The sequence below is a fragment of the Bufo gargarizans genome, chromosome 3 (assembly GCF_014858855.1).
Source record: "Bufo gargarizans isolate SCDJY-AF-19 chromosome 3, ASM1485885v1, whole genome shotgun sequence".
In the NCBI taxonomy this organism is placed as follows: Eukaryota; Metazoa; Chordata; class Amphibia; order Anura; family Bufonidae; genus Bufo; species Bufo gargarizans.
This window is the reverse complement of record NC_058082.1, coordinates 255,118,501-255,139,428: the sequence shown is the minus strand read 5'-3', so window position 1 is coordinate 255,139,428 and position 20,928 is coordinate 255,118,501. Positions and strand designations below refer to the sequence as shown.

Genomic DNA, 20,928 nt, shown 5'->3' with positions numbered 1-20,928 from the left:
ATCAGGTGCTGCCAGGCAGCAGAGGGGAAGTCATGTACACAGTTTGTAGTATATTCTAACTAGAAGCGTCCCCATCACCATGGGAACGCCTCTGTGTTAGAATATACTGTCGGATCTGAGTTTTCACGAAGTTTTTATGCAGACGGATCTTCGGATCCGTCTGTATGAAAGTAACCTACGGCCACGGATCACGGACACGGATGCCAATCTTGTGTGCATCCGTGTTCTTTCACGGACCCATTGACTTGAATGGGTCCGTGAACCGTTGTCCGTCAAAAAAATAGGACAGGTCATATTTTTTGGACGGACAGGAAACACGGATCACGGTCTCGGCTGCAAAACGGTGCATTTTCCGATTTTTCCACGGACCCTTTGAAAGTCAATGGGTCCATGAAAAAAAACGGAAAACGGCACAACGGCCACGGATGCACACAACGGTCGTGTGCATGAGGCCTTATCTTGTACAAGACTGGGAAGTAGGATCAGCATGCACACACACTCCAGGAAGTAATATAAACCGCAAACTGATGCACTATGGGGAGGAATTTAAAGGGATGCAATCAGTACAACTACTTGACAGCTGAGAAAGGCTAACGAGATGAGGAACTGAAAGCAAAACAAAGGAAGCTCAAGGAGGAGGTTCTGAAAGGCATCTGTCAGAGCTTCTCAGATGTCTGGTGGTGAACATCGAACAAATTATGGTTGATTGCCTGCTGCTGAGCTGACCCTCTAAAATATTAGGAGCCAGGGCAGCCTAAAAAGCATGTTGATATGATGGAGGAGGAGGAGGTGGACGAGAAAAGGAATATTGAACCATTTACCCTTTTTTGTGGTGGAAGGGGTGCATGGGAATACAGTGTATTCAATACACCATGAAAGCCACATTTAAAGTGCCTTGTAGAGAAGTCAGTGGCAATCCAGGCCTTGTTCATTTTGATAAGAGTCAACCTGTCAGCATTTTCAGTTGACAGTCGGATGTGCTTATCAGTTATAATGCCCCTAGCAGCACTAAATACTCTGATCAAACACTGGCGGCAGGGCAGACCAGCACCTCTAAGGCGTAGAGCCCCAGTTCGTGCCACGTGTCCATCTTGGATACCCAATAGTTGTAAGGCACAGAGGGATCATTGAGGACGCTGACACGGTCTGCCACGTACTCCTTCACCATCTTCCAAAACTTTCCTCTCCTTGTGACACTAGGCCGCGCCTCAGGGTGAGGTTGCTGCCGGGGTGTCATGAAACTGTCCTAGGCCTTGGAGAATGTTGCCTTGCCTGTGTTGGAACTGCTGTGTGTTCCCCTCATCTTCCCTCCTCGGTTGCCCAAGGAACTACGTACTCTGCTGCCAGCGTTGTTTGCTGGAAATTTTTGGAGCAATTTTTCCACAAGGACCTTCTGTTATTGCACCATTTTGCTAGTCGTCTCCACCACAGGAATGAGAGATGAGAAGTTCTCTTTACAGTGGGTGTCAAGAAGGGTGAACAACCAGTAATCGGTGTTGGCCAAAATGCGCATAACGTGAGGGTCACGGGAAAGGCAGCATAAAATGTGTGCCAGAGTCCCAATAGACTTCGCTGTTCTCATCAGGAGGATGACTCTTAATCTCCTCATCCTCTTCCTCCTCTTCGGCCCATCCATGCTGGACAGATGGAATAAATTTGCTGTGGGTACTACCCTCTGTAGCCGATGCAACCGCCTCCTGCTCCTCCTCATCATCATCATCCAATTCGCGCTGAGAAGATGAACGGAGGGAGGTCTGGCTATCACCCTGTGTACTTTCTTCCCCCATTTCCACCTCTTCCACATGCAAAGCGTCCCCCTTTATAGTGAGCAGCGAGCGTTTCAGTAGACACAGAAGTGGGATGGTTACGCTGATAATAGCGTTATCGCCGCTCACCATCTGTGTTGATTCATCAAAGTTGCGTAAAACCTCACAGAGGTCAGACATCTATGCCCACTTGTCGCTTGTGAAGAGCGGAAGCTGACTGGAAAGGCGACGACCATGTTGCAGCTGGCAGAGACGGCTCTTCCATTAGGCCACTTAGGCCTCCGCCTAAGGCCTCGTGCTGGTGGGGGCCTTGCTCTGGCTCCCACCCGACACCGCCGCAAGTACAATTATTGGGTCCAGCGGCTGGCGGGTGGCCTAAGCGGACTAATGGAGGAGCTGCAGCGGAGCCTGCGTCCGCTCTGAGCCCCTCTCTGCCTCTTTAAGAGAGCAGTGGCTGCTGGGGCTCAGAGCGTGCCGCCGCACAGGCACGTCTTCTGAATGTTGCCAGCCCTGCCCCCAGAGCGCTTCGCAGCCACGCAAGGGAGAAGAAGAAGTAGCCAGGGCTCAGTCACCTCAGTCAGTGTCTGGCTTCCGCCCACAGACAGACAGTGGTGCCCGACCAGTGAATACAAACTCAAGGTGTTTGTGTGTGTCTCACTGCTGCTGCCCTGCCCAGTGCTCACTCCTGGTTGGGCCACAGCAGCAGTCAAAAACAGCGCAGCAGGCAGGCAGTCTGTTGCTTGCTGGCTGCTGTGCCCCCCCCCCACCCATTGCCTGCTGGCTACTGTAAACCTTAGGGCCTGCAGCTGCCGACGACAGGCTGTTAGCAGTGAGTCATAACTCACAGTACAGGGTTAATATGCACAGTGATGTCACATACAGTACAGCCAGGGTTAATATGCAATGTGACATAACAATACAGGGTTAATATGCACTGTGACATCTCAGTATAGCCAGGGTTAATGCAAAGTGTTGATATGCACTGTGAATATAAGCCCTGTACTGTGTTGTCACTGTCCATATTAACCCTTTACTGTGATGTCACTGCATATTAAAGGGGTACTCCGGGATAGAAAAATAAATCCCCTATCCAAAGGATAGGAGATAAGTGTCTGATCGGGGGGTCCGGCCGATGGGATCCCCCACGATCTCCTGTACGGTACTCCGGATCTCCTTGTGCCCGGAGCGGTGGTCAATACTCCCCCTCAATGTATCTATGGGAGTGCCACAGATACAGCACTTGTGTATTTCCGACTCTTCCATAGAGATACATGGAGGGGGAGTTTTCACCACACCATTGCTCTGCGCGGTGGTTGACACAGCTTATTTCTTGAGGACTAAGCCGGGGTGCTGTACGGGAGATCACAGGTATCCCAGCGATCAGACACTTGTCCCCTATCATTTCCTATCCTATTCACAATATTTTGGAGTTTTTCACAAAAAATGCAGCATGTGTCAACAAAAATGCACCACTTATATAAATTACCATATGTCACGAAAAAGCTATCTCAGAATCGCTCCGCTCAGAAAAAGTGTTTTAAAGTTATTACCATTAAAAGAGACCCAGTCAAATTTAACATTATAGGATAGAAGAAAAATATGCATAAAAAGTGGGAGAGAGCATGACAGGGAATGAAAATTTTAATCAGGTCACGAAAAAAGAAAAAGAGTATTGCTTTTGAGAATGCAAAGAAGAATTACATGGCTCTATGCATAATTTTTTTAAGACAGGGAAGATAACTGCAGTTGAAGAGGTACCTGAACATGAACAGGTGGAATCCGGTTTGGCTGAGAAAGATGATTCACAGCCAAGCACTTCTGGTCAGACTGAACATCAAAACATTTTGTGTAGCACTAAGGAAGGAGTTGCAGAAAATCCTCAGGATTCTGGTTCTGACCATTAAGAGTCTAGTCATCAGCCTTTTTGTTATGATCCTGGGGTATGGAATTTCCCAGTGGACGATAAAGACAGAAAATGTTATATCCAGAAAGGACCAATCAGGGAAGAAAATGTAACTTTCCCATTAGAGAGTACAAAAATACATTTTTCCAACTTTCATTACTTACGTATTCTTAGCAACAAGGAAACCCAAGACAGGTGCTGGCTGGTTTACTCTAAACAGAAGGACTATGTTTTCTCTGTCGACTATTCTCAGTATCACGGAAAGCTTTTGTGTCTGATGGCTGCAGTGACTGGAAGAACCTCAGCAGTCGACTGAGTCTTCATGAAAATAGTTCTGACCATTTAGAGAACATTCTTAAATGGATGGAAGGTGGAAAAAGATTTAGATGTGGGAAAACTATTGATGCATCAATACAGAAGCAAATACTGCTTGAAAAACAGCGTTGGCGGAAAATTCTAGAAAGGCTTCTAGCCACAGTGCAGTTTTTGGCATCTCATAACTTATCATTTAGAGATAACAGGGAAAATTTAGAAGAAGAGAAAAGTGGAAATTTTATAGATCTAATTAAACATTGTGCAAGATTTGATCCTGTTCTTCGTGAGCACTTACAGTACTTGGGCAAAAACATCCAAAATGAATAATTTGCACTAATGGCCAAACTTGTCAAGCAAACAATTATTGAAAAGATTCTCCAGGCAATATATTACTCAATCATTCTTAATTGCCCTAGAGACATCAGTCACATTGATTAGATGACGGTGATATTGAACCATGTTAATGCAAAGTGATGAGACATTGAAGAACATTTCATTGGATTTATACCAGTAGAAAAACTACAGCTGAAGAGTTGACAAAAACCATACTCCTGGAAATTGAACAATCTGGTTTAGACATCAAAAACTGTAGGGGGGAAGCGATATGATAATGGTGCTAACATGCGGGGAGAGAAAAGTGGTGTCCAAACCAGGATCATTTAGCCTTTTTTGCACCCTGTGGATGTCACAGTTGGAATTTGGTACTTGGCGATGCAGCAGCTACTTGTTCAAAAGTAAAACTATTTTTGGGGGTTTTGCAACGATTGTACACATTATTTTCTGGCTCATCCAATAGGTGGGCTGCTTTAAAAGAGAAGGTTATTATCACCCTCAAGCCATTATCTGACACTAGATGGGAATGCAGAGTTGAGAGTGTAAAGGCTGTTTGTTACCAACTAAAAGAAATCGCTGAGTGTCTGGAAGTGATGGCACAGAAAAACAATGATCCTGCATTCTGCAGAAGAAATTTTGTCATACCAGTTTGTACTATCATTAGTTGTGTGGTATGAGATTTTGGTGAAAATTAACATAATCAGCAAGGTATGGCAAAAGTCTAATATGCAGTTAGATACATCATTGAAGCATTTGGAAGAATTCCTTTGCTGGTTAGAAGATTATAGACAAAATGATTTTACTTCTGCAGTTGTTGCTGCCAGCGAAATAGCTGAAGAATTGGACATTCAAAAAGAATTTCGACAGATTCGGATAAGCAGGGCCAAAAGAATGTTTGACTATGAGGGCCCAGATGAACCAGTTGTTAAACCCGCAGACAAATTCAGAGCAGAATACTTCAACGTTATTGTTGACAAGATTTGCACTAGTGCTGCGCCACTTTTCAAAGGTTTAAAAGGCTATTTTAACAATTTTGGTTTCTTATATGATATCTCATCTTTATGAATGAAATCTGATGAAGACCTTTTACAAAACTGCAAAGAACTGGAACACAACTTATTTTACCCAATTCTTCTGATTCTGACGTACGGGGTCTAAAATTGTACAAAGCGCTACGAATGTGTACTCTTACTATACCTCAAAAATTGGATATGTGCGGGTCTTTGAAATACCTCATTGATAATAACTTAACTGATGTTTATCCAAACATTTATTTAGCATTAAGAGTCATCTTAACAATTCCAGTTACTGTTCATCGGCAGAGAGGAGATTTTCAAAACAAAAATTAATAGAAACCTACCTCAGATCAACTAAGAGCCAAGAATGATTATCTGCCCTGGCAATTTTGTTCATTGAACATGATCTGGCTTCAAAATTGAATTATCCAGATGTGACAAATGAATTTACATCAGCAAAATGTAGGAGAATGTTTTAAAATTCAGCTTGTGCTGACTCAAAGATGTGGTCCTTTTAAAGTTTACAACTGTTAAGGAGGCTTGTCTATGAGCCCCAACTGTGATTTAGCACATATTTTGCGATAATTTCTTAAAACTCTGTGATTTTCCCCCCTTTTATGTTATGTTATTTATTGTTTTATATATAGTTAGTTAAGTTTGTTACGCTTTTGATGCTTGGTATTTAAAATTATTTATATTCTTTCTTGTTAAAGGAAACTGTGGTACTTTAATTGTTATCCCCTATCTCCACAGGATAGGATATAAGTGTATGATCGCAGGGGGTCCAACCGCTGGGACCCCCCGCGATCTCCTGCCTGGTGCCCAGGTAATCCTCTGCCGGATTACTGTTGACCACAGCCTGAAGCTGTGGTCAACAAGCCCCCTCCATGTATCTCTTTGGGAGAGTCGGAGAAACACGAACGCTGTATCTGTCTCTCCCATAGAGATAAATGGAGCGGCGTTCTGGGCACTGGACAGCACATCCGGGTGCCCCCCCCCCACGATCAGACATCTTATCTCCTATCCTGTGGAGAAAGAATAAGATGTAGGGGAGAAATAGAGTTATTTATTTAAGGTATTTGAAAAATGCAATTTGTACCTGTTCTGTTCCATGCACTGTTGAGGCAGTATGCTATGTTACATTTTTCTATGTTTTACTGTTTGCATGTTCATCCAAAGAAAAGTGATTTATTCTTAAAATTGTTTACATAGTAATTGCCATATTAAACGTGTTAAATACACACATATGTTGTAAGAGTATTTATTTTCCCTTAAAACAATGCTGACAAATGTATTGCACATTTAATAGACAGACTAAGGATACTATACCTCTGGCAGCTGGTATTCCACTACTGCCCTCTGCTTCTCACAAAGCCTGGCAAACATGTGGAACGTGGAGTTCTAGAGCGTGCTCACGTCACACAACAGTTGGTAAGCTGTCAATTGCAAGCTCTGCTGCAGCGTTGCCAGACCGGTGGCAGCTGTAGATTACTTTCGAAAATGGGCACACACGCGGCGCACCTTCACCAGTAGCTCAGGCAAATTGGGGTAGGTTTTGAGAAACCGCTGAACCACTAAGTTGAACACGTGGGCTAGGCATGGTATGTGTGTGAGCTTGCCGAGCTCCAAAGCCGCCACCAAGTTACGGCCATTATCAGACACAACTATGCCTAGTTCTAGGTGGAGTGGCGAGAGCCACAACTCAGTCTGGTCCCTCACACCTTGAAAAATAGTGGTGGCTGGGGACTGCGTAACGCGGGACAGCCGCCGACATCAGGCTGTGAAAGGCCTCAGTGTCCACAAGCCTAAATGGCAACATTTCCAGGGCCAGTAATTTGGAAAGTTGCACATTTAGTGCTATGGCCTGTGGATGGGTGGCTGGGTATTTGCGCTTGCGTTCAAATGCCTGGGGTAAGGAAATTTGTATGCTGCGCTGGGACATGGAAGGGGATGTGGTCGCTGATGGTTCTGCAAAGGTCCAGGTGCAGGGCGAGAGGCATCCCGGCCTGCGCCTTCGACAGGGGATTGGCCAGCATGTAACACAGGGAAGAGGAGGCAGTGGTGTAACTCGCAGACACAAACTGTGAACCCAGGCGTTTGGCCCACTTATTACGGTGGCCTGTTGCCACTTCCCCACTGCAATGCTACACTGCTTCCAGCTACTGACTGATGGCTGACTGGTGCTGCAAGATGCTAATTCAGAGGTGGAAGAGGAGGAGGTAGAGGAGGAGAAGGGGAGGTTGCTGACACTAATGTAGGTGGTGGCGGAAATCCTGATGGAAGTAGGGCCCGCAATCCTTGGCATCAGTAGCACTTGTGCCATCCCAGGGTACGACTCTCTCCCGGCCTCCACAACGTTCACCCAGTGTGCCGTCAGGGAAATGTAGCGTCCCTGGCCACAAGCACTTGTCCATGTGTCAGTCGTTAGGTAGACCTTCCCAATAACTGCGTTGGTCAGGGCACGGGTAATGTTACGGGACACATGCTGGTGTAAGGCAGGGACGGCACTCCAGAGTTATTACCACATAAAGTGAAACATGTCAGATTTGCAAAATGTGGCATGGTCCTTTTGGTAAAAACTGCCTTGGTCTTCAAGGGGTTAAAATAAACTGCACTGCAGGATTTATGTTTTGTTTTTTAGGTGGTAGACCTTTGCTCTTTGCCACCAAAAAGCAAATGTCTTTTGGATTGAAAGACATCTGCTTTTTTTTGGCAAAGCCCTGCTGGTGTGTATATACATACCGCCTGGGGTGATGTGATGCTCCTTCTTCATCTTACCTGCCTTCTGATCTGAGAAATGGTGATGCCATTTTGAAAAATTTCCTAAATTGAATTGCGAGAAATTAGAATTTGACCCAAATATTTGGAAAATTTAGGTTAAAATTAAATTCGTTTAGGATAGATTTACTCATCTCTCTTCACGAACACTAAATCTAACCAAATCAGTTGTAGATTATACAACATAACACCATCATTAAAAAGTTTCATCAAATGGAAGTGATAACATTAGGAAGCATTTTACAGAATTTAAAGACATTTTGGAAATACTATGGAATAATACTTTATTATTTTCTGACATTTTTCTCAAAAACATAGATCACAATAATGATGAATGCTGTTATGAACCAATGTCCACTCCTCATGAACGAAACACGGAAGGCGATCATCAGGTATTCTCTATCTATCTATCTATCTATCTGTCTATCTATCCATTGCTCTGTAAGGATTTCACCTCTGTACAAGCCTACTGTGACACACTATTTTTTAATGTATGTCTTTACATGGAATAGTGTAGTCAGCTCTCAGTGAAAAATAGGTGTGCCAATATGATAGGGCCCTAATGGATATGTTCTGTCTAACAGCTTTCCTGCCACATACGCTGAATGTATTAAAATGTGAATTATGTTAAAAAAAATGCTATTTCCTGGCTGCTGATAGCCTTTATAGTGGTGTAGAACACTGTGCCTTGTAGTAACACGCATAGGGAGTCTGCTTTGGTAATGAAATAATACTGTGAGTCCATATGACATGCAGATGACAGGCATCGCTCTTAGAATCATTGCACACTTCAATTATTTGGGCAGTCACGGGGCCAAAACTGACCAAATAACTCAAGTATCAACTCAGCCTTACAGGTCAATGTTAGAGTCAAGAAAAAGTGCACTCCTTTTACACCCTCATAAGCTGTTTAGACATAGATGTCTACAGAACCTTTTCTATTAAATGCTTATACAAGTAGAGCCCCCCTACAGAGTGGAGAGGGTGTCTGCAGTAAGTTTGCGTTGATGTCACTGATTAATTTTCCCCATTCTCTGATCCGTCAGAACAATAACCCAGAAAAAACTGATCCTGTATGTGGAGAATACGCCTTCGGTCAGCATTTGCTCAATAATCCAACAGTATTGCTAAAGGCAAAAAAAACTGAGTGGATCTAAAACAGAGATGACAAGTGAATGGAATATTTACATGTCTTCTGTGTTTTGCACCCACTCCGGCTTCAAAATCATAAGCCAATTCTGATGGGACCATACAGGCCTTAAAGCTGCTACACAGGCAGGATCCGTTGTGTGTCTCGTTTTTCCTTCCTTCTGACAGATCAGAAGTGTCAAATAAATGATGATGTCAGCCAAGCCAAAAGCCAAAATAGTGGACCAGTCATGAAGTGGGGAGGGTAGAAACAGCATGAGAAGTCCACAGAGTGGCCCAATGACAGGGTCTGGAGGTGGCAACAGCATGAGGAGACCACAGAGCGGCACAATGACAGAATCTGGAGGTGGCAGCAGCATGAGGAGACCACAGAGCGGCACAATGACAGTCTGGAGATGGCGGCAGTATCAGGAAGCCAAAGAGTGGCAAGGTGACATACTGTGGAGGTGGGTGGCAATACCAGTACCAGCTGAGATGGTGGATGAAAGAAGGAGCACTTGGCATCAGATGTGTGGCATCAGGCGGGTAACAGCATCAGAATAGTAGCTGAGGCAGGTAGCCAGAAGAAACTGGTCTCTTTTGTCAATTTGTTGGTGTGGCACCATGGATGATCTAGTCTGATGCATAAGGCGTTGGCGTGTGGAAATCCTGGCTGATCCACGCCTGATTCATCTTGATGCAGTGTCCCACTATGTGCTATATGTGGGCACTTTAAACTCTTGCTAAATGTCATATCAAATATATTGTGGTATCATGCTGTAATTCCCTTTAACAGGCTGGCAGTGTCATTTACCCTTATTCACCCCTAGGTGGTGCAAGCACCACTTATATATACAGCTGGGGGGGTGTAAAGTTAGTGTGTCCGATGCTAATGAAGAGATGAGGAAGTTAATGGAGGAGGTGGAAATTTGTATAATATTTGTATAATAATTCAAAAAAGATTTTACCGCATATAAATGCAGCGCTTAATACTGAATACAAGATTTGTTGTCCATCAAAATAAGGCCTCATGCACGCGACCGTTGTGTGCATCCGTGGCCGTTGTGCCGTTTTTTTTCGCGGACCCATTGACTTTCAATGGGTCCGTGGAAAAATCGGAAAATGCACCGTTTTGCAGCCGAGGCCATGATCCGTGTATCCTGTCCGTCCAAAAAATATGACCTGTCCGTCCAAAAAATATGACCTGTCCTATTTTTTGGACGGACAACAGTTAACGGACCCATTCAAGTCAATGGGTCCGTGAAAGAACACGGATGCACACAAGATTGGCATCCGTGTCCGTGATCCGTGGCCGTAGGTTGCTTTCATACAGACGTCTGCATAAAAGCTTTTTCTGATCTAAGTTTTCACTTCGTGAAAACTCATATCCGACAGTATATTCTAACACAGAAGTGTTCCCATGGTGATGGGGACGCTTCTAGTTAGAATACACTGCAAACTTTGTACAAGACTGCCCCCTGCTGCCTGGCAGCACCCGATCTCTTACAGGGGGATATGATAGCACAATTAACCCCTTCAGGTGCGGCACCTAAAGGGGTTAATTGTACTATCATATTCCCCTGTAAGAGATCAGGGCTGCCAGGCATCAGGGGGCAGACCCCCCCCTCCCCAGTTTGAATATTGTTGGTGGCACAGTGTGCGCCCCCCATCGGGCCCCCCTTCCTCCCTCTAATGTTAGAAATCGTTGGTGGCACAGTGTGCGCCCACCATCGCCCCCCCTCCCTCCCTCTATTGTAATAAATCGTTGGTGGCACAGTGTGCGCCCACCATCGGCCCCCCCTCCCTCTATAGCAGTAACAACATTGGTGGCAGTGTGCGGCCTCCCATTTCCCCCCCCCATCATTGGTGGCAGCGGAGTTCCGATCGGAGTCCCAGTTTAATCGCTGGGGCTCCGATCGGTAACCATGGCAACCAGGAAGCTACTGCAGCCCTGGTTGCCATTGTTACTTAGCAATAGTACAACAGTAGAAGATTCATACTTACCTGCTTGCTGCTGCGATGTCTGTGAACGGCCGGGAGCTCCTCCTACTGGTAAGTGACAGTTCTTTAGCAATGCGCCGCACAGACCTTTCACTTACCAGTCGGTGGAGCTCCCGGCCGGACACAGACATCGCAGCAGCAAGCAGGTAACTATGAGTCTTCTACTATTGTACTATTGCTAAGTAACCATGGCAACCAGGACTGCAGTAGCGTCCTGGTTGCCATGGTTACCGATCGGAGCCCCAGCGATTAAACTGGGACTCCGATCGGAACTCCGCTGCCACCAATGATGGGGGGGGGGGGGAAATGGGAGGCTGCACACTGCCACCAATGTTGTTACTGCTATAGAGGGAGGGGGGGCCGATGGTGGGCGCACACACTGTGCCACCAACGATTTATTACAATAGAGGGAGGGAGGGGGGGCGATGGTGGGCGCACACTGTGCCACCAACGATTTCTAACATTAGAGGGAGGAAGGGGGGGCCCGATGGGGGGCGCACACTGTGCCACCAACGATATTCAAACTGTGGAGGGGGGGGGTCTGCCCCCTGCTGCCTGGCAGCCCTGATCTCTTACAGGGGAATATGATAGTGCAATTAACCCCTTTAGGTGCCGCACCTGAAGGGGTTAATTGTGCTATCATATCCCCCTGTAAGAGATCAGGTGCTGCCAGGCAGCAGGGGGCAGTCTTGTACAAAGTTTGTAGTGTATTCTAACTAGAAGCGTCCCCATCACCATGGGAACGCCTCTGTGTTAGAATATACTGTCGGATCTGAGTTTCACGAAGTAGCTCATATCCGACAGTATATTCTAACATAGAGGCGTTCCCATGGTGATGGGGACGCTTCAAGTTAAAATATACCATCGGATTGGAGAAAACTCCAATCCGATGGTATAAAAGAACTCCAGACTTTACATTGAAAGTCAATGGGGACGGATCCGTTTGAAATGGCACCATATTGTGTCAACATCAAACGGATCCGTCCCCATTGACTTGCATTGTAATTCAGGACGGATCCGTTTGGCTCCGCACGGCCAGGCGGACACCAAAACGACTTTTTTTTCATGTCCGTGGATCCTCCAAAAATCAAGGAAGACCCACGGACGAAAAAACGGTCACGGATCACGGACCCACGGACCCCGTTTTTGCGGACCGTGAAAAAAAACTGTCGTGTGCATGAGGCCTAATTCAAACATTTTTTTACCACATAAAAGTGCAGAGCTTAATGCTGAATACAACATTTTTTGTCCACCCGAATAATTTAAAAAAGATTTTACTGCATATAAGTGCAGTGCTTAATGCTGAATACAAGATTTGTTTTCCACCAAAATAATTCCAATTTCTTTTACTGCATATAAGTGCAGCGCTTAAAGGGAGTCTGTCACCTCCATATGGTCATATACAGTGCTTACATGGCTCTGTAAGCACACCTACACAGGATTGTAACGGTACCTTTGTTCTTTTCTTTAGACTTGCACCAGCAGGAAAAGCAAAGTTTAAATCATATGCAAATGAGCACTCGCAAGTGCCCAGGGGCGGCGTTCAGTGTGTAGGTGCCCAGGCTGCTCTGCCTTCTTTTCACTTTACTCCTCCCCAGCCTCTGCCTTTGCCCGCCCTCTAAGTCAGACCTATCGATGAGGCAAGAGACTTGGAGGGCGGGCAAAGGCAGAGACTGGGGAGGAGTAAAGTGAAAAGAAGGCAGAGCAGCCTGGGCACTTACACACTGAACACCGCCCCTCGGCACTTGCGAGTTCACATTTGCATATGAATTAAACTTGGTTTTTCCTGCTGGTACAAGTCTAAAGAAAAGAACAAAGGTACCGTTACAATCCTGTATAGGTGTGCTACAGAGCCATGTAAGCACTGTATATGGCCATATGGAGGTGACAGACTCTCTTTAATGCTGAATTCATGATTTTTTGTCCCCCAAAATAATTTAAAAATGATTTTTACCGCATATAAATGCAGCGCTTAATGCTGAATACAAGATTTTTTGTACACCAAAATAATTCAAAAAGTATTTTACCTCATATAAGTGCAGCGCTTAAAGCTGAATACAAGATTTTTTGTCCACCAAAATAATTCAAAAAAGATTTTACCGCATATAAATGCAGCGCCTAATGCTGAATACAAGATTTTTTGTCCACCGAAATAATTAAAAAAGGATTTTACCTCATATAAGTGCAACGCTTAATGCTGAATACAAGATTTTTTGTCCACCAAAATAATTCAAAAAAGATTTTACCGCATATAACTGCAGTGCTGAACGCTGAATGAAATTTGTTTTTCAACCGAAATAAGTCACAAAAGATTTTACCACATATAACTGCAGCGCTAAACGCTGAATGAAATTTGTTTTTCCACTGAAATAATTCACAAAAGATTTTACCGCATATAAGTGCAGCGCTGAACGCGGAATATAATTTATTTTTCCACCAAAATACTTTAATAAAGATTATACCACATATAACGGAGCACGGAGATGGAAAGGGTCTTCGGACATCCCCCCCGCACTATACGGACGTCTCAGAAATGAACCGCTGTTCCGGACAGCAGCTCCTGGGAAGGTCATGGAGCATACCGGTCATCCAGCATCTATTCGCTCCGCTAAAGGCTCCCATGCTGCAGATTTATCATGGAGACATCATGGAGATTTAACTGCATATAACCGCAGTGCTGACCGCTGAATACATTTTGTTTTTCGACCTAAATACTTCAATAAAGATTTTGCCACATATAACCGCCACACTGACTGACTGCTACCGCCACTACTTTTATGAACCCCTGCTACTACCCGGGTAGGTAGGCTGCTGTGAAGCAGGTGCTCTACCCCGGGCACATTTGGCTCCCAACCTCCCAATGCTGCCATCCTGCTGAATCCCAGCCATGCTTTCAACACATCTAACCGCCAATGTGAACTGAGAATGTATTTTTCTGTTTGCACTGAAATAGGCCATTAAATGCTTTCAGCACAAATAACGTCCGCCGACGTGAACTGAGAATGCATTTTTCTGTTTGTACTGAAATAGGCCACTGAATGCTTTCACCAGAAGTAAATGCAACAGTTCAGTGTGTATGTATATATATATATACAGACGTGGACAAAATTGTTGGTACCCTTTGGTCAATGAAAGAAAAAGTCACAATGGTCACAGAAATAACTTTAATCTGACAAAAGTAATAATAAATTAAAATTCTATAAATGTTAACCAATGAAAGTCAGACATTGTTTTTCAACCATGCTTCAACAGAATTATGTAAAAAAATAAACTCATGAAACAGGCATGGACAAAAATGATGGTACCCCTAACTTAATATTTTGTTGCGCAACCTTTTGAGGCAATCACTGCAATCAAACGCTTCCTGTAACTGTCAATGAGACATCTGCACCTCTCAGCAGGTATTTTGGCCCACTCCTCATGAGCAAACTGCTCCAGTTGTGTCCGGTTTGAAGGGTGCCTTTTCCAGACTGCATGTTTCAGCTCCTTCCAAAGATGCTCAATAGGATTGAGGTCAGGGCTCATAGAAGGCCACTTTAGAATAGTCCAATTTTTTCCTCTTAGCCATTCTTGGGTGTTTTTAGCGGTGTGTTTTGGGTCATTGTCCTGTTGCAAGACCCATGACCTGCGACTGAGACCAAGCTTTCTGACACTGGCTAGTACATTTCTCTCTAGAATTCCTTGATAGTCTTGAGATTTCATTGTACCCTGCACAGATTCAAGACACCCTGTGCCAGACGCAGCAAAGCAGCCCCAGAACATAACAGAGCCTCCTCCATGTTTCACAGTAGGGACAGTGTTCTTTTCTTGATATGCTTCATTTTTTCGTCTGTGAACATACAGCTGATGTGCCTTGGCAAAAACTTCGATTTTTGTCTCATCTGTCCACAGGACATTCTCCCAGAAGCTTTGTGGCTTGTCAACATGTAGTTTGGCATATTCCAGTCTTGCTTTTTTATGATTCGTTTTCAACAATGGTGTCCTCCTTGGTCGTCTCCCATGTAGTCCACTTTGGCTCAAACAACGACGGATGGTGCGATCTGACACTGATGTTCCTTGAGCATGAAGTTCACCTTGAATCTCTTTAGAAGTCTTTCTAGGCTCTTTTGTTACCATTCGGATTATCCGTCTCTTAGATTTGTCATCAATTTTCCTCCTGCGGCCACGTCCAGGGAGGTTGGCTACAGTCCCATGGATCTTAAACTTATGAATAATATGTGCAACTGTACTCACAGGAACATCTAGTTGCTTGGAGATGGTCTTATAGCCTTTACCTTTAACATGCTTGTCTATAATTTTCTTTCTGATCTCTTGAGACAGCTCTTTCCTTTGCTTCCTCTGGTCCATGTCGAGTGTGGTACACACCATATCACCAAACAACACAGTGATTACCTGGAGCCATATATATAGGCCCAATGGCTGATTACAAGGTTGTAGACACCTGTGATGCTAATTAGTGGACACACCTTGAATTAACATGTCCCTTTGGTCACATTATGTTCTGTGTTTTCTAGGGGTACCATCATTTTTGTCCATGCCTGTTTCATGAGTTTATTTTTTTACATAATTCTGTTGAAGCATGGTTGAAAAACAATGTCTGACTTTCATTGGTTAACATTTATAGAATTTTAATTTATTATTACTTTTGTCAGATTAAAGTTATTTCTGTGACCATTGTGACTTTTTCTTTCATTGACCAAAGGGTACCAACAATTTTGTCCACGTCTGTATATATATATATATATATGTATACACAGTACAGACCAAAAGTTTGGACACACCTTCTCATTCAAAGAGTTTTCTTTATTTTCATGACTATGAAAATTCTAGGTTTACACTGAAGGCATCAAAACTATGAATTAACACATGTGGAATTATATAGATAACAAAAAATTGTGAAACAACAGAAAATATGTCATATTCTAGGTTCTTCAAAGTAGCCACCTTTTGCTTTGATTACTGCTTTGCACACTCTTGGCATTCTCTTGATGAGCTTCAAGAGGTAGTCACCTGAAATGGTCTTCCAACATTCTTGAAGGAGTTCACAGAGATGCTTAGCACTTGTTGGCCCTTTTGCCTTCACTCTGCGGTCCAGCTCACCCCAAACCATCTCGATTGGGTTCAGGTCCGGTGACTGTGGAGGCCAGGTCATCTGGCGAGGCACCCCATCACTCTCCTTCATGGTCAAATAGCCCTTACACAGCCTGGAGGTGTGTTTGGGGTCATTGTCCTGTTGAAAAATAAATGATGGTCCAACTAAACGTAAACCGGATGGAATAGCATGCCGCTGCAAGATGCTGTGGTAGCCATGCTGGTTCAGTATGCCTTCAATTTTTAATAAATCCCCAACAGCGTCACCAGCAAGGCACCCCCACACCATCACACCTCCTCCTCCATGCTTCACGGTGGGAACCAGGCATGTAGAGTCCATCCGTTCACCTTTTCTGCGTCGCACAAAGACACGGTGGTTGGAACCAAAGATCTCAAATTTGGACTCATCAGACCAAAGCACAGATTTCCACTGGTCTAATGTCCATTCCTTGAGTTCTTTAGCCCAAACAAGTCTCTTCTGCTTGTTGCCTGCCCTTAGCAGTGGTTTCCTAACAGATATTCTACCATGAAGACCTGATTCACACAGTCTCCTCTTAACAGTTGTTATAGAGATGTGTCTGCTGCTAGAACTCTGTGTGGCATTGACCTGGTTTCTAATCTGAGCTGCGGTTAACCTGCCATTTCTGAGGCTGGTGACTTGGATGAACTTATCCTCTGCAGCAGAGGTGACTCTTGGTCTTCCTTTCCTGGGGCGGTCCGCATGTGAGCCAGTTTCTTTGTAGCGCTTGATGGTTTTTGTGACTGCACTTGGGGACACTTTCAAAGTTTTCCCAATTTTTCAGACTGACTGACCTTCATTTCTTAAAGTAATGATGTCCACTCGTTTTTCTTTACTTAGCTGCTTTTTTCTTGCCATAATACAAATTCTAACAGTCTATTCAGTAGGACTATCAGCTGTGTATCCCCCTGACTTCTCCACAACGCAACTGATGGTCCCAACCCCATTTATAAGGCAAGAAATCCCACCTATTAAACCTGACAGGGCACACCTGTGAAGTGAAAACCATTTCAGGTGACTACCTCTTGAAGCTTATCAAGAGAATGCCAAGAGTGTGCAAAGCAGTAATCAAAGCAAAAGGTGGCTACTTTGAAGAACCTAGAATATGACATATTTTCTGTTGTTTCACACTTTTTTGTTATCTATATAGTTCCACATGTGTTAATTCATAGTTTTGATGCCTTCAGTGTGAATCTACAATTTTCATAGTCATGAAAATAAAGAAAACTCTTTGAATGAGAAGGTGTGTCCAAACTTTTGGTCTGTACTGTATATATATATTTTTTTACTGTAATATGCCCCTATACGCTTTTAACAGAAATAACTGCAACAGTGCAGTGCACATAATTTTTTCATTTTTTTATGAAATACGCCCCTATACGCTTTCACCAGCAAATAACTGCAGAAGTGACCTGAGAATATATTCTTGTTGGAATGAAATAGGCCACTATATGCTTTAACCAGAAAACAAATAAATAGTGCAGTGAGTATATATTTTTCTTATTTTACTGAAATACGCCCCTATACACTTTCACCAGAAATAACTGCAACAGTGCAGTGCGTATATATTTGTCTTTTTTTACTGAAATATGCCCCTATAGGCTTTCAACAGAAATAACTGCAACAGTACAGTGCATATATATTTTTCTTATTTTGCTGAAATACACCCCTATAAGCTATTACCATAATTAACTGCAGAAATGCACTGAGAATATATTTTTCTTTTTTTACTGTAATACGCCCTATACGCTTTCACCAGAAATAACTGCAGAAGTTAGATGTGTATATAATTTTCTTGTAGTACTGAATAAGATACTAAGATATAAGCCACTAAAGGCTTTCCAACATAACACTTGCAGCCCAATAACAAAAAGCTGGCATGACAGAGATGTTCCCTACACTTGTAAGTCACTTTCCTATCAATGTCTAGCGCCTTCTGACGTCTCTCCCTACACTAAGATGCTGTGAAATGATTCCTGCCTATCGTTTCCCTGCACTTATAAATCCTTTTTGCATAGAGGTTTTTCCAATAGCTGTCCCTAGCACCTTCATACATCTGTCCCTGCACTCTGAACGCTGGAAAATGGCAGAATCTAAAATTGCTGCCGTATTTATAGGGCTGTGACATCACAGGGCTGGCTGGCTGCTGATTGGCTGCATGCAAGCATGTCAATCTGGGTGATCCCGCCTTCCCAGAGTTCCTTGCTCCATGTCCTCAGTCCTTACACGTGTAGCCGCCATTTTAGGAAAATTGCGTTTCGTTACCATGAAGCGCGAGGAAATTCGCATTCGTTGCGAATCGAAGTTTCGATTCGCTCATCTTTAATAATAATTCACTGCACTTAAAAAATAATCCTACCTGTGCCAATGTAACATAAATATTATATTGCTATAAATGTCCCCAAATGATTAACACTATACTGTGCCAATTAAATAATTATACACCTTGCCAAAATAATAATGGGACCCAGCTTACTGTGCAGGTGTATTCTGTGTGGCCCCATCCTCACTGTGTAGTAGGGACAAATAAACACAGCCATAAGTCAGACAGGCAAGAACATGCTACAGGTGCATTTTTCCATCCGTATCATGGGCACACATCTTGTGTGTCACTGATACCTGCTGTTAGTTTAGGTCATGAGATGTGTGCCCATATTACACTCTTGTTACCGTACTGACCATGAGCACTGATTTGAAGAGCAACTATCAGTCAAAAATGCTGACTGGTCCTTCTTATTTAAAAAGGTTGAGTTTACTCCTAGTGATTTGACCATGCATTCAAGAAAGCTGTGATATGAGCAGACTGTGAGCAGACTGTTCAGGAAGAAGGCAGGCACAATGCTACTTGCAGAAGCACAGTCTTTGGCTGCACTCCTGTAGGTCACAGATAACCGATCCCTGTGATGGTGCACAGGTTACAAATTGTCAACTAAGGACGGCATGATTGCATCTATATGCTCTTGTGGAGAAATGTTCTTGTTGCTCTTATTGAATTCATAAGGGCTAACAATACTTCTAGTCCAGGTTGTCAAAGATTGGATTTGCACGAGACCCTGCTTGTCCCCACTCAGTGATTTACAGATCTGGAGACGTTCTCTTTCCTTTTTTTCTCAGTCCTGCACAGATCACTATGATGATATCTCCTGACCACAACTTCTTGCATAATTTGACACACAGAACACAACTATTCAGTAATAAGGCCTCCTTTTTTGCCCCAATCATTAAGCATCCCATCTAGGCCTCAGTTCCACTCTTGTAGTGCCCTCTGTACATGCCACAGTAGTTCCTTCTGTACATATAATGCCCCCAATAGTGTCTTCTGCACATATAATGCCCGCCAATAATGCCCTCTTTTACACTACAACACTTCTAGTCCAGGCTGCCCAAGATCAGAATAGCAAGAGACTTTGCTTGCCCATATAATAATCTCTATGAGATTTATTGTTTTACATATTATTTTAACAGATGGATCCAGAGGAACAGATGTGCTATGCTGATCTTGATCTAACACCAAAGAGACCTGATAAAAATCGAAAGAAAAAAGCAAAAAACGAAAAGTAAACGACGTTTTGAGGAGATGGACAGGGCAAATGTTAATATCTTATCTAGATCTAGTATTTACTTGAACAGTGAGCAGCTTACAGCCGAATGTAGAGCTGAAGAAGAGCTCATTCATGATGACCCAGTGCAGATTTACCAATTAATGAAGAAGACAAGAAATAATCTGGATAATGAAGAAGAAAATCAATCTCATTGGTCAAATTAGGAGATATTGATCATGACATAGTGTAATGAGTGGTTTGCACACCCATGCTGATATGAACAATGGAAAAGGAGTGAAATGAGGAGTCCAGCTATATGGGTGGGCTATATGTTGAAAATGTCAATATTATATGAATAAAAGCAATGTGTACATGCATTATTTATACAGGACACTTTAACTGAAGGAACCAAGGGCTGCATTTTGCGGGCCGCAGCACGACCACGGGCCGCACACGCCAGTGTGAAAGAGGCCTTAAGGGCATATTACACCAGTCTAATATGGCTGCTGATTGCCCGATGAGCAAACGTTCGTTCATCAGGCAACCCAAATCTTTAACAGGTTAAAAAGTCATTGTTTGCAGGCGGCAGATCGTGGTGTCTAATCACGATCTGCTGCTGGCAGGTAGTGATTCAGTATAGGGAAGAGCAATGGTACAATGATCACTCCTCCCTATACTGAGGAGAAGATCGCTGCATGTAATAGCAGCAGTCTCCTCTGATAGGGAGCAGAAGATTGCTGGGAAGGAATGCTTCCTTCCCGACAATCGCCTGTTAAATCAGGCTGTCTAATACACCCTTAAAGGTCCTTCTCCTGGCCATGTTTAAGTATTCAATTTCAATCCAGTGTACACTTCAATTTACACAGCAATAAGTTTATCTGGGCACAACTGTTGACCACATGTTATGTTTGTTGAATACATGGAGGCAAGCAACTAGAGATGAGCGAATTTCATATTTTGAAATTCGTTCATGCTTCGTTTACTGGTAAAAGGTGAATTGCGCTATGAATTCCGTTACCACGGACCATAATGCAAT

The 20,928-nt window shown here is 43.6% G+C and overlaps 1 protein-coding gene across 1 annotated transcript in view; it reads left to right on the top strand.

Annotated features, from left to right (window-relative positions):
• LOC122933230 (T-cell receptor-associated transmembrane adapter 1) overlaps positions 1–20,580 on the top strand; it is a 73,054-nt gene extending 52,474 nt beyond the window's left edge. Inside the window, 3 exon segments of the mRNA XM_044288090.1 lie at positions 8,430–8,503; positions 19,816–19,892; positions 19,894–20,580. Of these exon segments, the coding sequence (XP_044144025.1) occupies positions 8,430–8,503; positions 19,816–19,892; positions 19,894–20,116 (374 nt within the window). The 3' untranslated portion in view covers positions 20,117–20,580.
• The last annotated feature ends 348 nt before the right edge of the window (positions 20,581–20,928 follow it).